The 19,758-nt window shown below is 28.6% G+C and overlaps 1 protein-coding gene and 1 long non-coding RNA gene across 2 annotated transcripts; both read right to left on the reverse strand.

Annotated features, from left to right (window-relative positions):
- Positions 1-1,506: 1,506 nt before the first annotated feature.
- Positions 1,507-2,016, reverse strand: LOC121131198 (uncharacterized). The gene is made up of 2 exons (XR_005868974.2): positions 1,935-2,016; positions 1,507-1,876 (listed from the first exon to the last, which is right to left on the reverse strand). It is a non-coding gene; the product is annotated as an uncharacterized lncRNA (long non-coding RNA).
- Positions 2,017-9,877: 7,861 nt separating this feature from the next.
- On the reverse strand, positions 9,878-10,751 carry LOC121131196 (trypsin-1-like). The gene is made up of 3 exons (XM_040726714.1): positions 10,363-10,751; positions 10,160-10,302; positions 9,878-10,095 (listed from the first exon to the last, which is right to left on the reverse strand). Exons 1-3 carry the CDS (start codon positions 10,749-10,751, stop codon positions 9,878-9,880), a joined length of 750 nt encoding a protein of 249 aa, XP_040582648.1.
- Between the last annotated feature and the right edge of the window lie 9,007 nt (positions 10,752-19,758).

A 19,758-nucleotide genomic window follows, 5' to 3' on the forward strand; every position in this document is an offset into this window, starting at 1 on the left:
AATGTACTAATAAAAACATATATTGATGATATTGACCACTTCATGAGTTGTCAAAACTGTAATTCTCAGTCTACACATCTCTAACAACTAATTGTTTAATTGCACTTCAGATTAATTGTACATATAAACTTCTGAAGACTCTATGGCCATGATCAAATATCACCAATTTGTAATTTTAATTCATATATAAAATATAATTCATATCCATAATTAGGATTATGTTAAATATATTGAAAAGTGAGTCTTTTCCTTTTTTGTTTTGCATTTAAAAACGATATTAAATGAAATATTAAATTATCAAACTCAATCAGAAGTAGCATTTTTATTCATATTAATTGCATTAATATTTGTCTTATTTTTATAATAGCTAGTCATTTACACTTCATTAATTAATTATTAATTTAATGACACTAATATCATAGTCAATCAGTAATAACTAAATAATTGTCAATGAGATTGCACATATTCAGCTAGCAATTTAGTTCATCATGTATATCTCATTGGTTTCAAGTCATTCAAAGGAATCATTAGTAATTCATTTATAATATAGACATATTGATTTATAAAATAACTTTAAATATATATTGAAGTAAATAATCCGATGAATGATGGAACAAATTATTAGGACGTTAGACGTGTTAATGTGGTATTTTTACGATATGAAGATTTAAATAAAAAGTCAGGATTTTTTTTTTTTTTTTGTGCCTAGTATGTTCTCCTTGAAGAGTATGAACCAGAGTATATGTACAAGGAAAAGAAGTAGAGCTACTAATCTTAACAAATAAGGAAGAAAGAAAAAGTCATCCTTTAATAAATCAAAATCTCAAGAATCTACTACATCAAATCGATATTTATTCCCAGAGGAGTGAATTTTGAGTTTAGGGCATAGTGTGAAGACTTGCGTCATTCCAATTTTTTCAATGGATATAAAGTACTCTTTAAAGTATATTTTATTTTCTGAGGACTCGAACGGTACTCCAGGAGTTGGACTTGCGAGCAGAGTCTTAAGACTCGACTTGGAGATGAAGTCTAAGGACTTCTTCCCACCTCACTCTATTCCCCAGATTCCCGACAACAATCAATGTAATAAATCCAGCCTGCAGGTTTCTGAACAGTATAAATTGGAACACGTAAGTAAGCAGAAGTAAGTATCAGTTTTTACACTTTTAGACTATGACATTGATAGTATAAAAGGGTCCGAAAGTGTACTGAAAGTAATATAGAACTCAACCTTCGAGTAATTAAAGTCAATTTTCACAACAAATCAAAAAAAAAAAAAAGGAATGAATATATGTATATTAAATCAGTCGCATAAGTGCAAATAAAATCTATTTAATATCATATAATAGTAGCGAAGAGTAGTGGGACAACGAACACAACAGAGAACAAATATCAAAAAGCTTTGCACAATGGAGAAACGTTGTTTCAATGAAGTGGATCCACTAACATACAATATAAAAGGAGAGAAAGAAATATATTGTAGATAGGTCCAATAAAAGTAGTCAGTTCAGCAGTAGAATGTATATTATAGATAATGTCCCAGTTTAATATATAAATACATATCAGAATTGAGTAAATTTCCCCTAGAGATAGGTACAAAAATGTTTATTCTTCAAACTATCTTCAAAATGTAAAATAAGGCTCCAACAAGGATAGGCATCAAGGAATGAATGAGTTATTGGTAGGACATAAGTTAGGATCTTGGCGAAAGTCTGCTCTGAATTGATGGCTCCGGCGTTGGTTGAGTTAAAGATAAAGATAGGTAGTTAAAAGAAAACCTCGTTCTTGTGAGATGGCGAACTCATGAGTGGTATGAGTTCATAAGACGGAATATTCTCAGGATTCATGGTTTTTCATTAACATAGTAGACCTGAAACTAAGTAAGAAAGTAGACGGATGAATGATCATAAAATAGAGGAAGAGGAGATACCTACACAAAAGGATCTATACCGGTCGAGTCGGGAGAAGTATGTGAGAGAAAAATCTCTCTCCAGAACGAGTATTTGTCAATCATCAAAGTAGTTTTTTAAAAAACTATATTAGAAAGTGAGTCTGTACCAAATGATACCTTCAACACTTTCTGCAAAAAACATGATTGTTGTCTCACTTTCCTTTTCTTTCTCTCCACTGCAAAGACTAGGGGGAAGCTTGCTATTTAGTGACGTCAGAGTGTTGTAGGAGCGTCGTAAACGCCAGAAAAGCAAATATGATACGAGTCAACATAAAAGCAGTCTAGAAATAAATATTAATATATGTGCTTATTGACTTTTTCATTATTATTTTTGTCAATACTTAATTTTTTACCATTATATAAATTAATTATTGAATTTATTAGGTTGAAGATCTAATCATTTAGGTACAGAAAAAAAAAAGTTGTGTTTAGAAAATTTTGTTTTTTCATTTCTTTGCATTTTGTAGAAAGTTTTAAGTTTCCCGAAAAAGATAACTTTAAACCATCTTTATTGTTTTAGAATTTTTTTCTTTGTTCTTCTTTTGGCTTTGAAAAAATTTTTCAATATGTTTTTTTGTTAACATAATATATTCTAATGTTTAGTGCTGTAACGATTCATTATTTTTTATAAAAAAAACAGTATAGCAAAATGTAAATAAGAGTTAAAGTCGATTTTGCTAGGATACCAAATTTGCAATTCATTTAATACTTTGCAAAGAATTTATTGTTATAAATTTAAACTGTCATCAACATTTCTTACTGTATTTTCTTTTGATATTCATTTCACATTGGTTTTCAATCATAATGAGTATATAATGAATGTTTGACGAAAAAATCTTTTGTTTAAAGATAAAATAAAATACTCGGTGATTTGACAAAAAATGTTTTGATCAAACAATGTTTTGTTTTGTTTTTGAATATCATAATCGAAGTTCAATTTATCATTTAGGAGATTGTTCAGCAATCATTCACAAACAGAATTGATTATTTTAGTTAACTAATATTTTTATCTCTATAAATTTCAGCATAATGTTTTAATTTCTAACAGTGCCTGGCATTCGACCTCCTTTGCAGGGCACAGTTTTCCAAATTGATGAAAAACCTTGAAGCCACACTTTTCACAGAGATTTTTTTCAACCTCGTCTATGATCTCCCACGACTTTGATTTCTATTTTTAACATGACCTCCAATATTCTCGTCATTTCTGAAAATTCAATTTATACCAACCAAAAATAGATTGTTCAAGCTGTTTCGATAACTTTTGGTCATTTCAACGGTCCTACACAAAGAATAGTGTCTTTCAGATTGAGGTGTTAGGTTATTTCTAAAACTTTTTCATGAATGTCATCATTTTTACCCGTAAGTGATCAGAGTGGTCAAAAATTCCTTGGATTTCATCTCGTAGATTTCAATTTCTTTTCCTAATATTTTTAACTCGCAATGAAACTAATTAATTGCTTCATAATTTCTTGTTTACGTAGTATCAATTTCTATTTAGCTGCTGCCTGTCTTCAATAAACTTTCCTAAGCCTTTGGAAATGTCCCAAGGAATTTCGACAATGTGAAGTGTATCGATGATGAATGTAAATGGATAACATGTCCGAAAAATAGCAATTTGAGCTTCTCTTGTTTTTTCTCTCAGATGTTTTAAGTTGACATAACTATTCGTCATTTCAATCCATTTCCAGAACTGTTGGTATTTGATGTCGTCTTCAATTTGTTTTAACCGTTTTCCTTTGATATTTACGTGTCTTTGTCTTCTAACTTCGATTAAAGGTTTTTTTCGAAGGTCTCTCCAAAAAAAAAAAAAATGAAAACTTTCTCTGATTATTTTTTCAAAATTTTAATTGCATTTTTTATAGCTTAAGTCTTCATCTGACTTTAAATGGATATGAGTTATCTTATTGAAGCAATTTTTCTTACATTTGCAGTTCGTGTGTTGAAGTATCTTCTCTGGACACATGGTGATTTCTTTGCGGTGACTAGCTTGGCGATCTTCTTTTCGTCTGGCATCCTTTTGCATATGTCAGGGTTAGTGGTATGATCAATTTTTTACCTAGGAGTCGTTGTAACTATGTTGTAACGGTGCTAGGTCTTACCTGCTTAAACTATCCCCTGGCCATGTGTTATCCAATACTATCAGAGGTATATTCTTGGAATAAATACGAGAGACTTCTACATAGGTACACGCGTATCACACATATACCTATTTCTATACACAAACCCGTAAGACACATCTTGAATAGTAACAATAAATATTTACATATATATTACGCCATAAGAAAAACTGATACTTCTCAAAAACCAAATAACACACTAATCACTAATTACACTAATTAAATTGGCTACTATTATCCATTTTATAGGCTAGTGCCAATCAAATATACTTTTTAACAAACTACATAAAATTCTAAAATTCAACATTATAAATAAATTAACAAATCAAATTTAGTTCTAAATATTTATTAAAAAATTAAATAAAATAAAGTGGCGAGGTTGCGTTCACATATATATAAATAATATTCTGAAAGGAAAATTGAAATTAGAATTGAAATAGAATTTAGCTGTTAGTGATTAGAACAGGTTTTAAGATACTTCATATTCAAAATTATTGATTAGTATTTACCTACTCATTAATAACATATTACATCAATTTTCTCCCCGGAATATATTATTGTTACGAGTTTATTTCTTAATAAACATATATATATTTTAAAATAAATGTCTGTGCGTATACGTGTGTCCTTCAGTCAATGGCAAAACAATTGATGGATTTTCCTTAAATTTTTCATGTACGTTCTTAAAGCTGACAAGGTAAAAATATAAACTCATCACCACTTGTAGAGTATAAGCAAGACAGGCCAAACTAGCGAAAAATGTATTAATCGTGAAAGAAAATGTCTGATTTTACATTATAAGGTTTGAACTTATAAATATATATTTATTTACAAATAAACCCACCATTGATCAAATAATAAATGGAATATATAGGGAGGGGATTTTAATTCTGGAAAAATGTCAGACCTTGATATTTTGACAACTCTAAATAACAATTCTAAAAGTATGCTATGAATATTCAATTCCCAAATCTTTGAGATGTCCTCCGAATACGAATCCTTAATGATATCATTATGTGACCCTGTGCTGGACGTACACCAAAGAAGTTTGTTGATTATACGAGGTTTTAATCGACTATTTACAAAATAGAAAAGGCTTCTAATGAGTTGGATGGATTGAGAACACCTGAAATGACGACTCATGATAGTTTTGATACCAAAAAGTTGAACAAAACATCCAAAAACAAATTAGGAAAGGAAATGCGACGTCTTAGCTTACCAGAACTGAGCCTATTCGTTAATTTATTAAGTTTTTATTGGAGAGAGAGTTAAAAAATAAATCCTTAATATAGTTTTGACTCCCTGCAGACTTCTATCATCGAGACAGTGACCAACATGGATAACAAATGTTTTTTAGTTTCTAGGCTATGGTAGAAGCTGGAGGTGTTTTTCTTATGCGATACTGATATAGACCCTTACATGTATCAGCAAAAAATTATGAATTAAGTATCACTGTGTAGTGATATTTAATACAAAAAAATATTTAAACTTAATATTTTCTTCTCTAAAAAGAAGGACGTTTCCTTATATATATAGATTATTGTTTTTTGAAAATAAAGAATAAGACAGGAGCTAGAGTGAGTCAAAATAGCTATTATATCAATGTTTTAAAGAGAGAGGACTTTCTGACAAGTTTCAGATTTAATATAAACGTATTCTAATAATTACATAGAACTTAAAATTCTCAAAGTTAATACAAGATACAACTAAAAGTAACCAGTTTATAGACATGAGTGGTACACTTATAACACACTTGACAATGACTGAGCTTATATTTAAAATGTAATAGATTTATATGGACATAAATTTTTTGTTCAGTGATTATTTTTAATTTTTTTTTTAAAGAAAAATAAAATTATGCAACTATTTTGTGATATATTTAAAAGAAAATGTACCTAATTTGCCAATTATTTCAATTATAAATTTTATCTTTTAAAAAACTCTAATCAAGTAAATAAAGAGTTGAAATGGTTAAATTGTCAATTTTGTCATAACGCCTTACCCTTAATTTATTTTCACAAATTGGATCATCTATTATATTAACACACTTCATGTATAAGTTAGGTTTTCTCTCCAGAGATCTGAAAATCCTGTTGTCTTGGCTTTAGTAAGAATTTGAAGCCTACAGAAGTCCCAAGAAAATTTCAAATATAAAATTTTTTATAAAATAAGTTTTTTTATGTGCTGGATTCAAGGAAAATATATTGACAATCCACTTTACATCAAGCTTTTAACAATTTATTATAATAATGTGCATTGGCAGAAAACGATATTCTAGAATGCACATAAAAAAGAAAGATTACATATTTATTTATAATTTCTAAAGAAAGAAATATTAATACATTTTGGGCCTTCTGCAACTAATTTAAAAATAGAATTTATTCTTTTCAGTCGGTTATTTCGTAGTAACGGTGTTATCTCACTAATTTAAGAGCTTACATTGTATTTTTATCAGTTTTCAATTTTTTAATTTTCATCCTTTTAAAAGTTTTATGTATTTAATCATTTATAGGTTTTATATAGATGAGTATGTATTAATGGTTGTGCTATTAATTTGAATCACCTAACTTTTAATATAAACGCTTTTGTCAAATTTTTTTTTAGTTAGGAATGATGGAAATACTTTGTTTAATGTGATTTTAGTGTTATTGATATACATTTGTTTTCATAGAGGTAACAGATTTGTATTAGTCAATTATTTGCTTACAAGTTTTTTTGAAAACAATATATATTGGTGGCAAATTTAGAATTCTATTGATAGATAATTTTTAATAATTTAGCTCTATATGCTATTGTATAGAAATAATTATATCAATTTTTTTTAAAAGCTACTAAAGTTTTTTTCCATGATTATAATATTTTTGTTATTGCGTATGAATTTGAAATACATGTTTCAACATAACTGAACATAATTATCCAGTCTTAAAAACCATCTGATATTGTCTGACTTATTTATTTCTGGCATTGAAAACAACCTCAACTCTTTTTGAATAATTGTAGTATCATTAAAAGTTTATGTTTAGAAATACTGTACTAAGAATCTTAAATCGAAATAAAGATTTGCTATCTATAAAAAAAAATATGATTAATTTTGGACCTCTGGGAATGATGTTTTCTTAAATTCAGTTATATGGTAAAATATAATATTTTAATGGGTCTTTATTTCGATAATTTTGTGTTTATTTCTGAAGGTTGTTGCCTTGTCGATGATTATTTTGTTAGTCCATATAAACTTCCTTTGATTTTAAAGAGGGAGCCTACCATAGTAGGTGACACACTTATATTTTATAGGGCTGAAGAATGGGTAGTATCAGTTTTTTCATTACTCTGCAAAAAAAAAACTATTCCTTGGATTCGTATAATTTTGGAATCCATCACTTCGATGAATTAATCATAATTAAAAAAATGACAGAATTGGCTAACTCTATAGTTTTCAACATTTTTATATTTCATATCATGTGAGAAAGAAAAAATATTAAAATGTACTAATAAAAAATCAAAATTTGACTATTTCAAATACATCTAAAGAAGCCTGCACCTTATATTACAGTTGGATGATATGCTTTATAATTTTTTTGTTTATTATTATTTTAAAGATTAATTTCATTTTTGATTTTTGATTACTAATATTTTTTTTAATAAATGCTATCAAAAATTATAAAAATACATACTCTCGTATTTTAAGAAAATTACAAATATTTCCATACATTTATCTTATATTTTAATATTCAATTGAAAATTGAGCGTTTCTCTTCTTCAAAATACCTCTACTAGAAAAAAAAAGATGTAATGTGACTAAGGAATTGAGATACCTACTCAACAAAAGAATTCTATCTTTTTTTTACGATTATAAAAAGAGCCTAACTAAAACAGAGGCAAAAAAAAAAAAAATCATGTTAGGAAGGGGAAAGATTAAGCAATTTCAGAGAGAAAAAACTCCCGAAGTTGAAAGTCTGGGGTGATAAATCAAAACTCCAGAAAAATAGTAAAACTAAGACTCCGTAACGGGGTAATACCTTTTGATCCAAAAAGTTGCAGAATAATAAAGATATTTATTTCCTAAGTACAATTTAGGAACAAGGTATTCTTCAAGATTACAGGTGAAAGGATCAACCCAATGCTGATTAGTAGGAAGAATAAATCTATTTACCTAATTTTCAACGAAACGTAAAGTCATCAAACAATTTGGTAGGGTTACTATCATTGTACTCAAAAATAATGTTGACTCTTTGAAAATCATTCAGCAAAGATTTCGAAAAAAAAAAAAAAAAAAATAAAATAACGATTATATTCATCACCTTCAAAAGAGTGGATCATGTCTGATGTGTATCAGCTTTCTGTTGATTTGGTTTATAGCCTTACTATAACTAATATGAGTGTTTAGCTCCAACAATTTGTCACAAACTCTTTGTAGAGCAGAAGTTATAGATAACCATCTTCTCTGGGTAGCTTGTACAAATTTCAGAAGTTAATGCCTATCATAAATTGGTTTAATTGAGTAATCATAAGCCGGGTAAAACCTACCTTTTCCAGGTAGGAAAATCTAGAAAACCAGTTATAGGCTTGGCTAACCAGGAATTTTAGGTTTCTGGCCATTGTATCAGAACTTGCGTATGAAACAACCAACTGTACTTAATGAAATACAAAGTAAAGAATATACAAAAGAAGTCTTCTTTTGGTTTTGTAAACCCAAAAATCGGACAAAAATCTCCTGAAATATTACAAAACTCAGTTAAGATTTCCAGCCATCAGATAGATTATATTTTTCCCTGCTATACCACCCAGAAATCAGTTTGATCTATTTGTAATTCAAATTGCCTCTAAATAATGCATTTAGTTGGAGATGACTTGCTCATGGACTTCTTCTATTGGATTAGTCCACCCTCTCTTGGATTTGCATGAATTGCTAAATTATATATTATTCAAGGTCTTATAAAAAAGGAGTTTCTATTTACCAACCTTCTACTTACTTATTTTGGCAAACTGCATAAAGTGACCAGAAATAGTTGAACCCATGCCTTTTTTAGATTAAGACAATTTTTAAGATTTAGACAAATTAAAAGTAACAATACATAATATAACTATTTTTTATTTTTTTTACAGTATTTAAATAATCTTGTCTTTAAAAAAATGTTTAGTTGGTTTAAAGACATCAAGGAGAATCTGTATGTACATAAAATAATTGTCCATATTTGTATAATTTACACTCAAATTCGGATAAAAGAAACTGCTATATTCCAGATAAAAAAGTTCTCCAAAGTACAAATATAAAAAAGTCAGAATATTTGGATAAAGTAATTTTAAAATTCTTTAATTTAGAATAAAAAAAAAAGTTTGATGAAATCAATTTTTTGGCAGATCAGCGATAATTTTATCACATTTTTCAGCAGAAGATTTTTTAAGAATCAATATTTATAAAAAAACAATGTGAAATGAATTTAAAAAAATAAAATAGTAATAAATGTTGGTGTCCATTTCAATTTTTAACAGTATATTATGCAAAATATTAAAAAAATTGCAAATTTGGTATTTAAGAGAAAGTTAAATATATTGAGTTTTTTAATATCCAGATATCACAATATTTTGAGTCGAAAAAGTAACAGAATTGACACAAATACCTATGCATACTTTACTATATTCTTATTAATAAGAAATAATGGACTCTTATATCATTTAACATTTTTAACTAAAAAAATTTTATTGAATATGTTTACAAAAAAAAAAAAACAGAATGACTTAGATTAGTAGTACAAAATAAGAAGCACCTCCAAAAGCATTCTACAAACAAAATAAATCTTTGTCAGAATATCTATTTGTATTCAGCGATCCAGTCAATGAACTTGGAGACCTTGCAGTAGACACCTGGGTATCTAGGACCAGCAAAACCATAGGTCCAAGAAACAATACCAACTAGGGTTCCGTCTTGAACCAATGGACCACCAGAGTCACCTTGGGCGGAGTCCTTTCCTGGAGCAGCAGCACAGATCATGGTTTCATCAATAGATACAAAGTAGGCATTACTACAGTCTATTATATTAAACATTACAGAGGTAAATTCGTTTTACCGGTAAAATTATAATTATAGTCTCACCCTCATCAGAAACCACGCGGACGGTAACTGATCTAAGGACTGGAGAAGATGGGCCACGGGAGGAGATAGTTCCCCATCCGGACACAACAACATCTCCCGTAAATTCTTGGTCCTTTTCTGGGAGAGCAACAGGCTTGACTTTCCTATAAAATAAAAATAGTTATCAATTATTAAAAAAAAAAAATTAATGAGAAATTATTAACTCGTTGAGGTTCAAGGAGGACTTCAATTTCAAAAGACAAACGTCGTAGTTGGTCCGATGGGATTCAAACTTCTCGTGGTAGGTGATTTTTGATACACCAATCGTTTGTTCATCTCCACTCTTAGAGGAGAGATCGTGTTCACCTGCAACAACTTGCAATTGCCATGAGTTAAAGTTGTCACAGCAACTAGCAGCAGTGATTATAGTATCCTTGTCAATTACAGAACCACCACAAAGGTGGAACTCTGTAATACTTTGTAATGAAATTTGAAAGGGAATTGAGTTTGGCTCAACTTCATCTCCTCCTATAATTCTTCCCCTTTGTTTCACTCTAGGAGCAGCATGGGCGGCAGCAGCCATGACCAAAAGGGCACCAAAAAGTTTCATCATTTCTAGAAAATATCAAAGTTGAAATATTATTTTGAGCTAATAATCTGAAGTAACTTACCTTCTGTATGACTTCTAAATCAAATTCTTTCCTTATATATATGAAGTTTATCAAAATTATATTATCTTTATCGTTTTGTATCAACGTCATGATATCTCTTCAAAAAATTTTTTTTTGCTTTAATCACACATGTCAAATACATGTTACATTTACATAATCCCATCTAATTGATTAGTGTTGCCTTATAATCAAATTAATGTACTTACTGATTGTGTTACTTCTTGAAAAAATTATTTGCCATATATAACCTTCTGACTCTGAGTTCATAAGTATCCCCATAGTCTTCCACATATTCCATTTCCTCCCCTTTTCTCAGCCTCAAGAAACTTATATATCGGCATATAATTATTCCTGTATTTAATCCAACTTGGTATTTTCTATTTCCTTCCTTTCCAATATCCGTCTGTCACCCTTACTGTCGATTATTCTTGTAATTTTGCATCATTATCTCTAAATTTTGTATTTTGTACTTTCAAACTCTTTGATAATGTCCTATTCTTCTGCATCGATTACACTCCTTTCCATATAAGCCAGTCATTTTCCTCCCTTACTATGATGGTTACCTCTGCAATAAGAACATCTCATGTATTTTTGACTTGATATCTCTTTAAAATTTTGTTGCTTTATACTAGATATTAATCCTAATGGTTTTCTAGCCAACGCCTCTTCCTGGACTTTTCCCTTCTCTTTACTGCGGGAGATAAAAAATCCTTCTGCAAGGAATTACTGTGGTGATTTAGGTAATAACAATTTCTTAGTACCTTCATTTCTTATCCTCAGTATAATTAAATTTGACATCCAAACGTCAAACGTTATTTCACGTAACCCAACATTTTTGCTTGAATATATAATTATGTGTAGAACGAATCAAATTTTCCATCCTCCTTTTGTTTTTGTTCCACTAATTTTATTTGTTCTAATACCATATTTGTTTGCTTTCTTATGTAATTTTCTATAATCACCATATTTCCTATTATAGAATTTTCATTTTCAATGTTAATTTCCATGCGTAATTGATTTTATTCAACATCTCCGGACTACATAATGATTTAAAATTTGCTTGTTTCTTACTTCTGCTTAGTCATGCATCTCCATCCCCATGACATAATTGTCCCAGAATGATTTCCAATTTATAAATTCTTTCAATTCCATATCTTCATCGATCGAAGGTTGTGCGTTGATGTGAATTTTCCTTCGCTGATACGTTCTGATGACCTTCATTCTGTGTCTTTCTCATCATCTTCATTCCCCCTATAATCCATGATTTTTTTCTACATTTTCTCTATAAATTGTAGGATTTATATCTAGTTGTTATTGTTATTCCATTACCATTTTCATTATTGTCACTGTACATTCTTGATTTGTTAATTCCACATTCTTTTCCAGCGTTTAAATCTGCTTCATAAGTGACTTATTTTCCAACTCTAAATCGCTCTTCGTCAACATCCTTTTAAAATTTAATTTTCTCATTTATTTTTTTCGAAATATCTTATTAACTTTATTACCTTGCCGACTACGCCATGTTACGTGTTAATTGATATTTATACATACATTTCATGTTAATTGTTAATACACTTAGAACAGACTGACTCTTTATTTTATGTATTAATGCGTATTTGCACATTCTTCCTATTAACAGGTTGATAGTTATATTATATCAGAGTTGCATGAGTGAGAAGACTGTTTAACAAAAAAATATATATAATCACAACAATTAAAATTATTATTTAATAAGATATAATAATATTGCAGGAACTTCTAAATCAATTAATTAATTTTAGCTCTTTAAAATAAATGAGTCCAATCGTGGTCCCATTGAATTTATATTTGTTCATAATATTGAGATATCCATGATGTTCCGGGATTGTATCTCTTGGGAATAGGTTCTTGTGTCTGACTCTGTGGATGCTGTCTCATTGAATGGAAGTATTATTGAGTATAATTGTTTAAATTATCCTGCATAGGTTCAAATTAACACCCGTCCGTCTATTTCTTGAATAGAATCAGTGTATATTTCCATAAAAACAGAGGATTTTATTCAATGGAGGGTATTCTTCAAAACCAAAAAAGAGTTTGCAAAGGCTGAACCCCTCTAAAGTTGTATCTTGACAATAAAAATGAATTTTCTCATAAACCTCTTAACAATAACAACTTTATTCTAAAATAATTGTGTATAATTACGAAATAATGATTTTTATTGATTTCTATCGTAACATGGAAACACGAAGATGGGATATCGCTATCGGTAAACTGTTTCTTTAGAAGGCTTTGATTTTCTTTTATATTCTCTGTCTCTTTTCTTATTTGACTCCATGATCCCACAATCCTATTTTTCTGCTCTGCTTTTACTGGATATGTTCAAACCAGAATACTTTTATTCCAAGGTATTCAGTTGTTATCCTTGGTTGATAAAGGAGATTAACATATTTATTAATACACCATTAGGGCACGAATAAATGATTTTTTTTTTTTGATATTATATTTTTTGTACCATCTAAATAATCAAAAATCTGAGTGATATCCTTTTTTTTTTAATACTCCAATAAAAAGTGAACGGTGCCCCCCTCCCCCACTTCCCTCCTACTTGCACTTGACCTGCTAGTGATCCCCTAATACTGACACTGCAATATTCCCTTATAAAGAACTTTAATACAGTCAAACTTTTTTTATAATTTATTTGTTTCATTGTGCATACAGTCAAACTTGCATTTAGTGGCCAGGCAAAGGAAAGGAAAAAGCAACAGTTTAGTGGAAGTGACTTTTTAAAACAAATATTATATTATGTAAACAAAATAATATGAGAAACTGAACATTAACTTAAAATTGATGGTCGTTAAATTAGGTTAGATTGTATATGGAATTACTTTTTATATTATCTTACATCAAAAAAGTAAGGAGAAATAAATACTTTTTGTATAAATTAAAATATAAAATAAATGTATAAAAAATTTTGTAATTTTTCTTCAAATACAAGTATATGTATTTTAAAAATAGCATTTATTAAAAAAATATTTGTAATCAAAAAAAAATGAAATTAATCTTTAAAATAATTAAATAAAAATTTATTGAGCATATCATCCAAGTTTAATAAAAGGTGCAAGCTCCTTTAGATGTGTTCGAAAGGAAGTTGTTTTTAGGATACAATTTATTTATTTAGTTTATCTTCACACATTACATCAATAATAAAAATGCTCCAAAGCCAAGGTCCTACGCTTTTTGCAATAAATTCTGTCAAAAATGTTCAGATTTGGATTTTTATTAGTACATTTTAATATTTTTTCTTTCTCACATGATATGAAATATAAAAATATTGATAACTATTGAGTTAGCCAATTCTTTCATTTTTTTTATTGTCATTAATTCATCGAAGTGATGGAATCCAAAATGATTCAAATCCAAGGAATGGTTTTCTGTGCAGGGCAATTAAAAAACTGTTACTACCCATTCTTCAACTTCTCCTTTTGTGAATTATTTTAAGTTAACACATACAGCCCTATAAAATATAAGTGTGTCGCCTACTATAGCAGGACCCTCTTTAAAATCAAAGGGGGTTTATATGGACTAGCAAAATAATCATTGACAAGGCAACAATCTTCAGAAATAAACACAAAATTATCGAAATAGAAGACCCATTAAAATGTTATATTTGACCATATAATTGAATTTAAGAAACCAATATTCCCACAGGTCCCAAATTAGTCATATTTTTTTTTATTTTTTTTTACAGATAGCAAATCTTTATTTCGATTAAAGATTCTCGCTCCTGCCTTATTCTTTCATTTTCAAAAAACAATAATCTATATATAAAGAAACGTCCCTCGTTTTAGAGAAGAAAATATTAAATTTAAATATTTTATGTATTAAATATCACTTCACTACACAGTTGGGACCAAAACAAAAATGGCTACCTCACATAGTGTGTACGACTTTTCTGTAGATCTTTGTCTCAAAAAAAAAAAAATGCAGAGCTCAAATTTGGCATGCCGATGATTTGGAAAGAACTGACATACCACCTGGATGACTGCGACTTCTGCCTTGAAAAATTAAAGGATTGAATAAAAAGAAAAAGCAATGCATGCCATACTTTAGCATGTCTTCTGCAATACGACTAGTTTCTCATTCGGATAAAATACATTTACCTATTTTCACCAAGTTAGCAGATATTGATCAGGGAGCACATATTTCTGTTGATGATGATGAAGAGGAAGATACAAATGCAAATTACTCAACATAGGGGCATTGTTTTGTCAATCTTCTCTATACATGCAACCTGAATTGAATGACATGATTCGAGATTTAAATTACTTAATCAATCTGTTAGTTGTTGGCTTCAGACTGCAAGAGCAAAAAAGGTTTTTTTTTCAGGGAATAGTTATCAGATTTTATCTTAACAATGATACAAAAAGGAAGAAGGTCTTTGATTCTCATAATTGCTTACTTGAGAAGCATTGAAGGACTTCTTTAAGACTAAGGGATTACCTGCGTATCATTCAAGTGAGTGGAAACTCTTTATTAATAGCTCAAAAAGAAGTTTAAATCGTGTTTTACTTCACAATGGTAACATCTCCGGATGTATCCCTATTAGACACTCCATCTTCAATAGTACGGTTGAAATGCAATTTCCAGTGATTAATCTGTGTGGATCTAAAAATGATGAACTTTATCATTGAAATCAGCAGCAAATCACCAAATAAAACCACTTAAAACAAAGATAACAAATTATGTTTATCTTGTAAATTAAGGATTATTTATATATGTTCTAGTATTTGTTATTCACCCCGTTTTCCAAAACATGATGGTAAAGGATAGGTAAAAACTAATGACAAATATGGAATTAAGAACCAAAATGGAGCCAGATTCTCCTTAGAAAAAACCATCTAATCAACATTACGTTGTCCAGTTTAAAATAATAAAATAAAATATGCTTTGCAGACAAAACGTTGGGGAAAAGAACTATATATTTTCTTTCACTTGTTTTCCAATGAAAAAATATAGTCAAAAGACATAAAAAAATAAGGGTAAGCTTGAAAGGTTCAAATTATATAATGATCCATAGAGACCACACATCACAGCCTCCATCGTATAATTGGAATTATATCAATATGATAGATATGAATGATTTTTGCATTTCATGCAACTGAAGGACTCTTATCAGTGAATGTTTCCTTAGAGTAATAGATGAATCAGAGTTGCCTTGAGGAGGAATTGACTCAATAGTTTCATTAAGGGAGCTGTGGCTGGATTATGATAAATCTGTGTGTATTCCAAAGTAGATCTTTCAGTAAATTATTTTGTCTTCTTATTAACTCCTTTCTTGTGATAGAATTATACAATGATGCCTATCACATCTAAACGAATTATTATTGAGCATAGAACCGATGATTTATAAGATCAATATCAAGAATATTCATGTTAAGGGACATCAGCACAATGAATGATGCCTCTTTTGAAGGAGACGAGATTCTTTGAACAGAACATGAAGTCGAGAAAAGGATCAGAATGCATATGACTAGTATATCCAAAAGAATAGTATTAATTTTTTGGAATGGATACAATGAGTGAATGGAGGTCTAGTCGAACCGAACACTACATAGAAAAGAACCCTCTATCTTCCTTTGTTCATTTTTTCCCGATGTTAGGAATAAAACAGAAAGTTTAATAAATTCAACAGATTATATTGACATTATCGAGCAACAATTTGAACAAAATGTGGAATATTTTAAATGGATTTTTATATATCTAGTTATAGTCCCGGTTATCAATATTGCATTAATGATGGCAATGATTAATGCAATTTTGATGGCTCTGAAAAGAGCAATACGGAAAAGAAGGACGCTAAAAAGAAGCTGTGCTATAAAAAGTGTCCTGAAAAGAACACTAATGAAAAGAATCACGCTGAAATGTATGACCCCCAAATATTAACTATCCACACAATAATTTTTTTTAATTCCATTTAAAATTTAGTTCAAGGGGTAAAGGGTTAATCAGATATTACGATAAATTGTTTTAAGAAACGTTACGTCGTAAAAAAAATCACTCAGTTTTTTATGTAAGTTCTTTGTTTGTTGTCCTAAATTGTCCTCTATAAAAAGTTTTTTTTTTGTTTACCAAAAAAGAATCACTATTCCAATACTAAATTTAGTTGAAAAATAGGTTTTAAAATATTATCATAATGACAGACACCCGAACAAGGCCTACTCGGCCTAAGCACAAAAGTATTCACTAACTGGATAAAACTTAACTATATATATTGTGTTTTTTTTTTTTATTTGTATATGTTTTACAATTTCCAAGTTATTCATTCTTAATAAATTAATTATATTTGACTAATTTATGTATATAATTTAATATTCAAGAAAAATTTATTTATGGATATCCTGAATAATGTTATTTACTACATATTGTACATAGTTCAAATGATGCTAATTTCCTTAGATAAGCCTTTTTATTCATAGTATTTTAAAAAAAGGATCTTAATACTTAAGGAAAATAAAATTAATTGCATTTGTAAAATTCTTTTGATTATAAAAAGCAAAGGTATACAAATTTTGTCAATTTATACAATAAATTCCATATTTTATTCACAAATAAAACGAGTTAATTTAATTTTTTAATGTTTATTTGCAGCACATTTGGAGAGTGTTTTTTTTTTTGTAATGTAGTGAAAACAATGGCTTTTGTCCAGAATATAAATAATAAGTACGGTTTTTAAAGTTATTTATGATATTCAAGAGGATTTATCGTTTTGGTAACATTACTTTGCAATTATGACTACCTTTTTTGCTAGATGTCTTTAGTGAGCTATATATCACGACTGATACATTCCATAAAAAAAATGAATTTCTATTGTACCCGCTGTATAGTCCAGCTCTGGCACCAAGCGATTATCACCTTTGCAATCATTTGTAAAATCTTTCTTGGTGGTACAAAACTTACTTAAGAGAGGCTCTTAAATATAAGCTGGTTAAGTTATTTACTAATATTGACGAAGACTTCTTCAATTGCAGAATTATGAAATTCCTTTCAAAGTGGACAAAAGTTCTAACAAAACGACATAAATTGAATTTAAGTAAGATAATCCTAGCTTAATTTATTTGATTTTCAAAATAAAGAAAAAAAAACGCAGAGAACTTTTTACTTCACCAATTTCAAAATTGGAATTAAATCAAAGCCTCCTTTACTACCATTATGGATATTTTCAACTCTACAGATTGAAATATTCTCTAATGTCATTTTTATGTTATATTTTTGCACCATCGTTGGCTTAATTTTTTTATATACAATCTATATCAAATACTTCATTAATTTCTGACCAATTTAAAAAAAAATCCAGCCAACGAGATTTTATTCCTTTTTACAAACTATTTTAGAGCAATTATTCATTATTAATCTTCTTTTTTTAAATATAACGTGCACTTTTGATGGTATTGTTATTTAATAGATCAAGTATCTACAGTCAAAAAAGACTTACTTTCAAAATAGATACAATATACAGATAAACTTACTTTTTTATTTTAGAAGAGTACAGGTAATTGTAGATAATACTCACTTAAATTATGATATCAAATATTTCGTGACTTAGATTGTTGTATTAGGTTGCCTTTTTATTTCAAGAATTAAAAATATTAAATTTGCGTAATAAATGACCATACCATCTAAAATAATATCACCTACGACTATCTGTATACATATATAGAAAAATGAGATTGTGTGAGTATGGTTGAAAATTTTGCTTGGTCCATCTTTTTTGGGAGACACCCTACAACAGAAGTTTCGACTTTTAGGGAGGTTATAAAAAGGCCTCCTGCTTTACACAAAATCCTAAAAAAGTTTTTTGCCGCTCAAGGAGAGTAGATAAGGGGTTGAGTTATTTATTTATGAAAGAGTGTTGTTTCACAAACAATTAAACTAAATAATACATTTTCTAAATTTATTCAAAATCAAAAAACTTATAGGCTACAAAAAAAAATCGTACTAAATAGCAATTTTGCTTTGTTTTTTTCCGGGTGAAAAAAACAATTGACTTTCAGTAGAATATGGAATAAAGTTTGAAAAATTTGTTGGAAGATTTGTTTGCATATACCTTTACTAAATAAAAATAGTTATGTATATAAAATATCTTTCATTTTTGTTTAATTTTTCAATTTTTTCTCTCATTTTTTTTTTTTTTTTTCAGTTTTTTCATCAAACGTAAATTTTCAGTTTATTATAAAAAAATAATACAAAAATATGGGTTTTATAAAAGTTAAAATATTATTTTGAACTAATAGTCTAAAGTAACTTACCGTTTGTTTGACTTCTAAATCAAATTTTTTCCTTATATATATGAAGTTTATTAAAATTATCTTATCTTTATCGTTTTGTATCAACGGCATGATATCTCTTAAAAAAACTTTTTTTTAGCTGTAATCACAAATGTCAAATACATGTATTATTTACATAAACAAATTTCTTAAGCATACAATAAATAGTATTTTAACTACATAAAAACTCAAATTTTCAAAAGAAATTTGAAATATTGAAATGTTCAGATGCAGAAACTACTGCACTTTTTAAGTACTTATTTATTTTATATATTTACGATGCCCAAGCAAACTTGCTTGTTACCTAGGCAAGGATTCTTAAGTTGATTAATTTTTTCAGTAATGCTAAATACTAGCGAAGGATTACCCGGAGTTTCTAGGGTGAAAGAAGGAGAAGGAAATCACATTGAAAATTGTCAAATTAATTAAAAAAATTAAAAATACTTTTATATACTAATAATTATAATTTCAATTTCCCCCTGAAAGAAACTTTTATAACCGTAGTAGTATTGTTATGAATATAAAAAAATAATGCGTTATAAACTTCAACTAACATACCAAAATATATATGCATCTAAAAAATTGTCTAGAATATATAGGCATATTATGAACAAACTCAACAACGACTACAAAAATTCTTGTTCGC

Source organism: Lepeophtheirus salmonis, unplaced genomic scaffold (genome assembly GCF_016086655.4).
Source record: "Lepeophtheirus salmonis unplaced genomic scaffold, UVic_Lsal_1.4 unplaced_contig_2647_pilon, whole genome shotgun sequence".
NCBI lineage: Eukaryota > Metazoa > Arthropoda > Copepoda > Siphonostomatoida > Caligidae > Lepeophtheirus > Lepeophtheirus salmonis.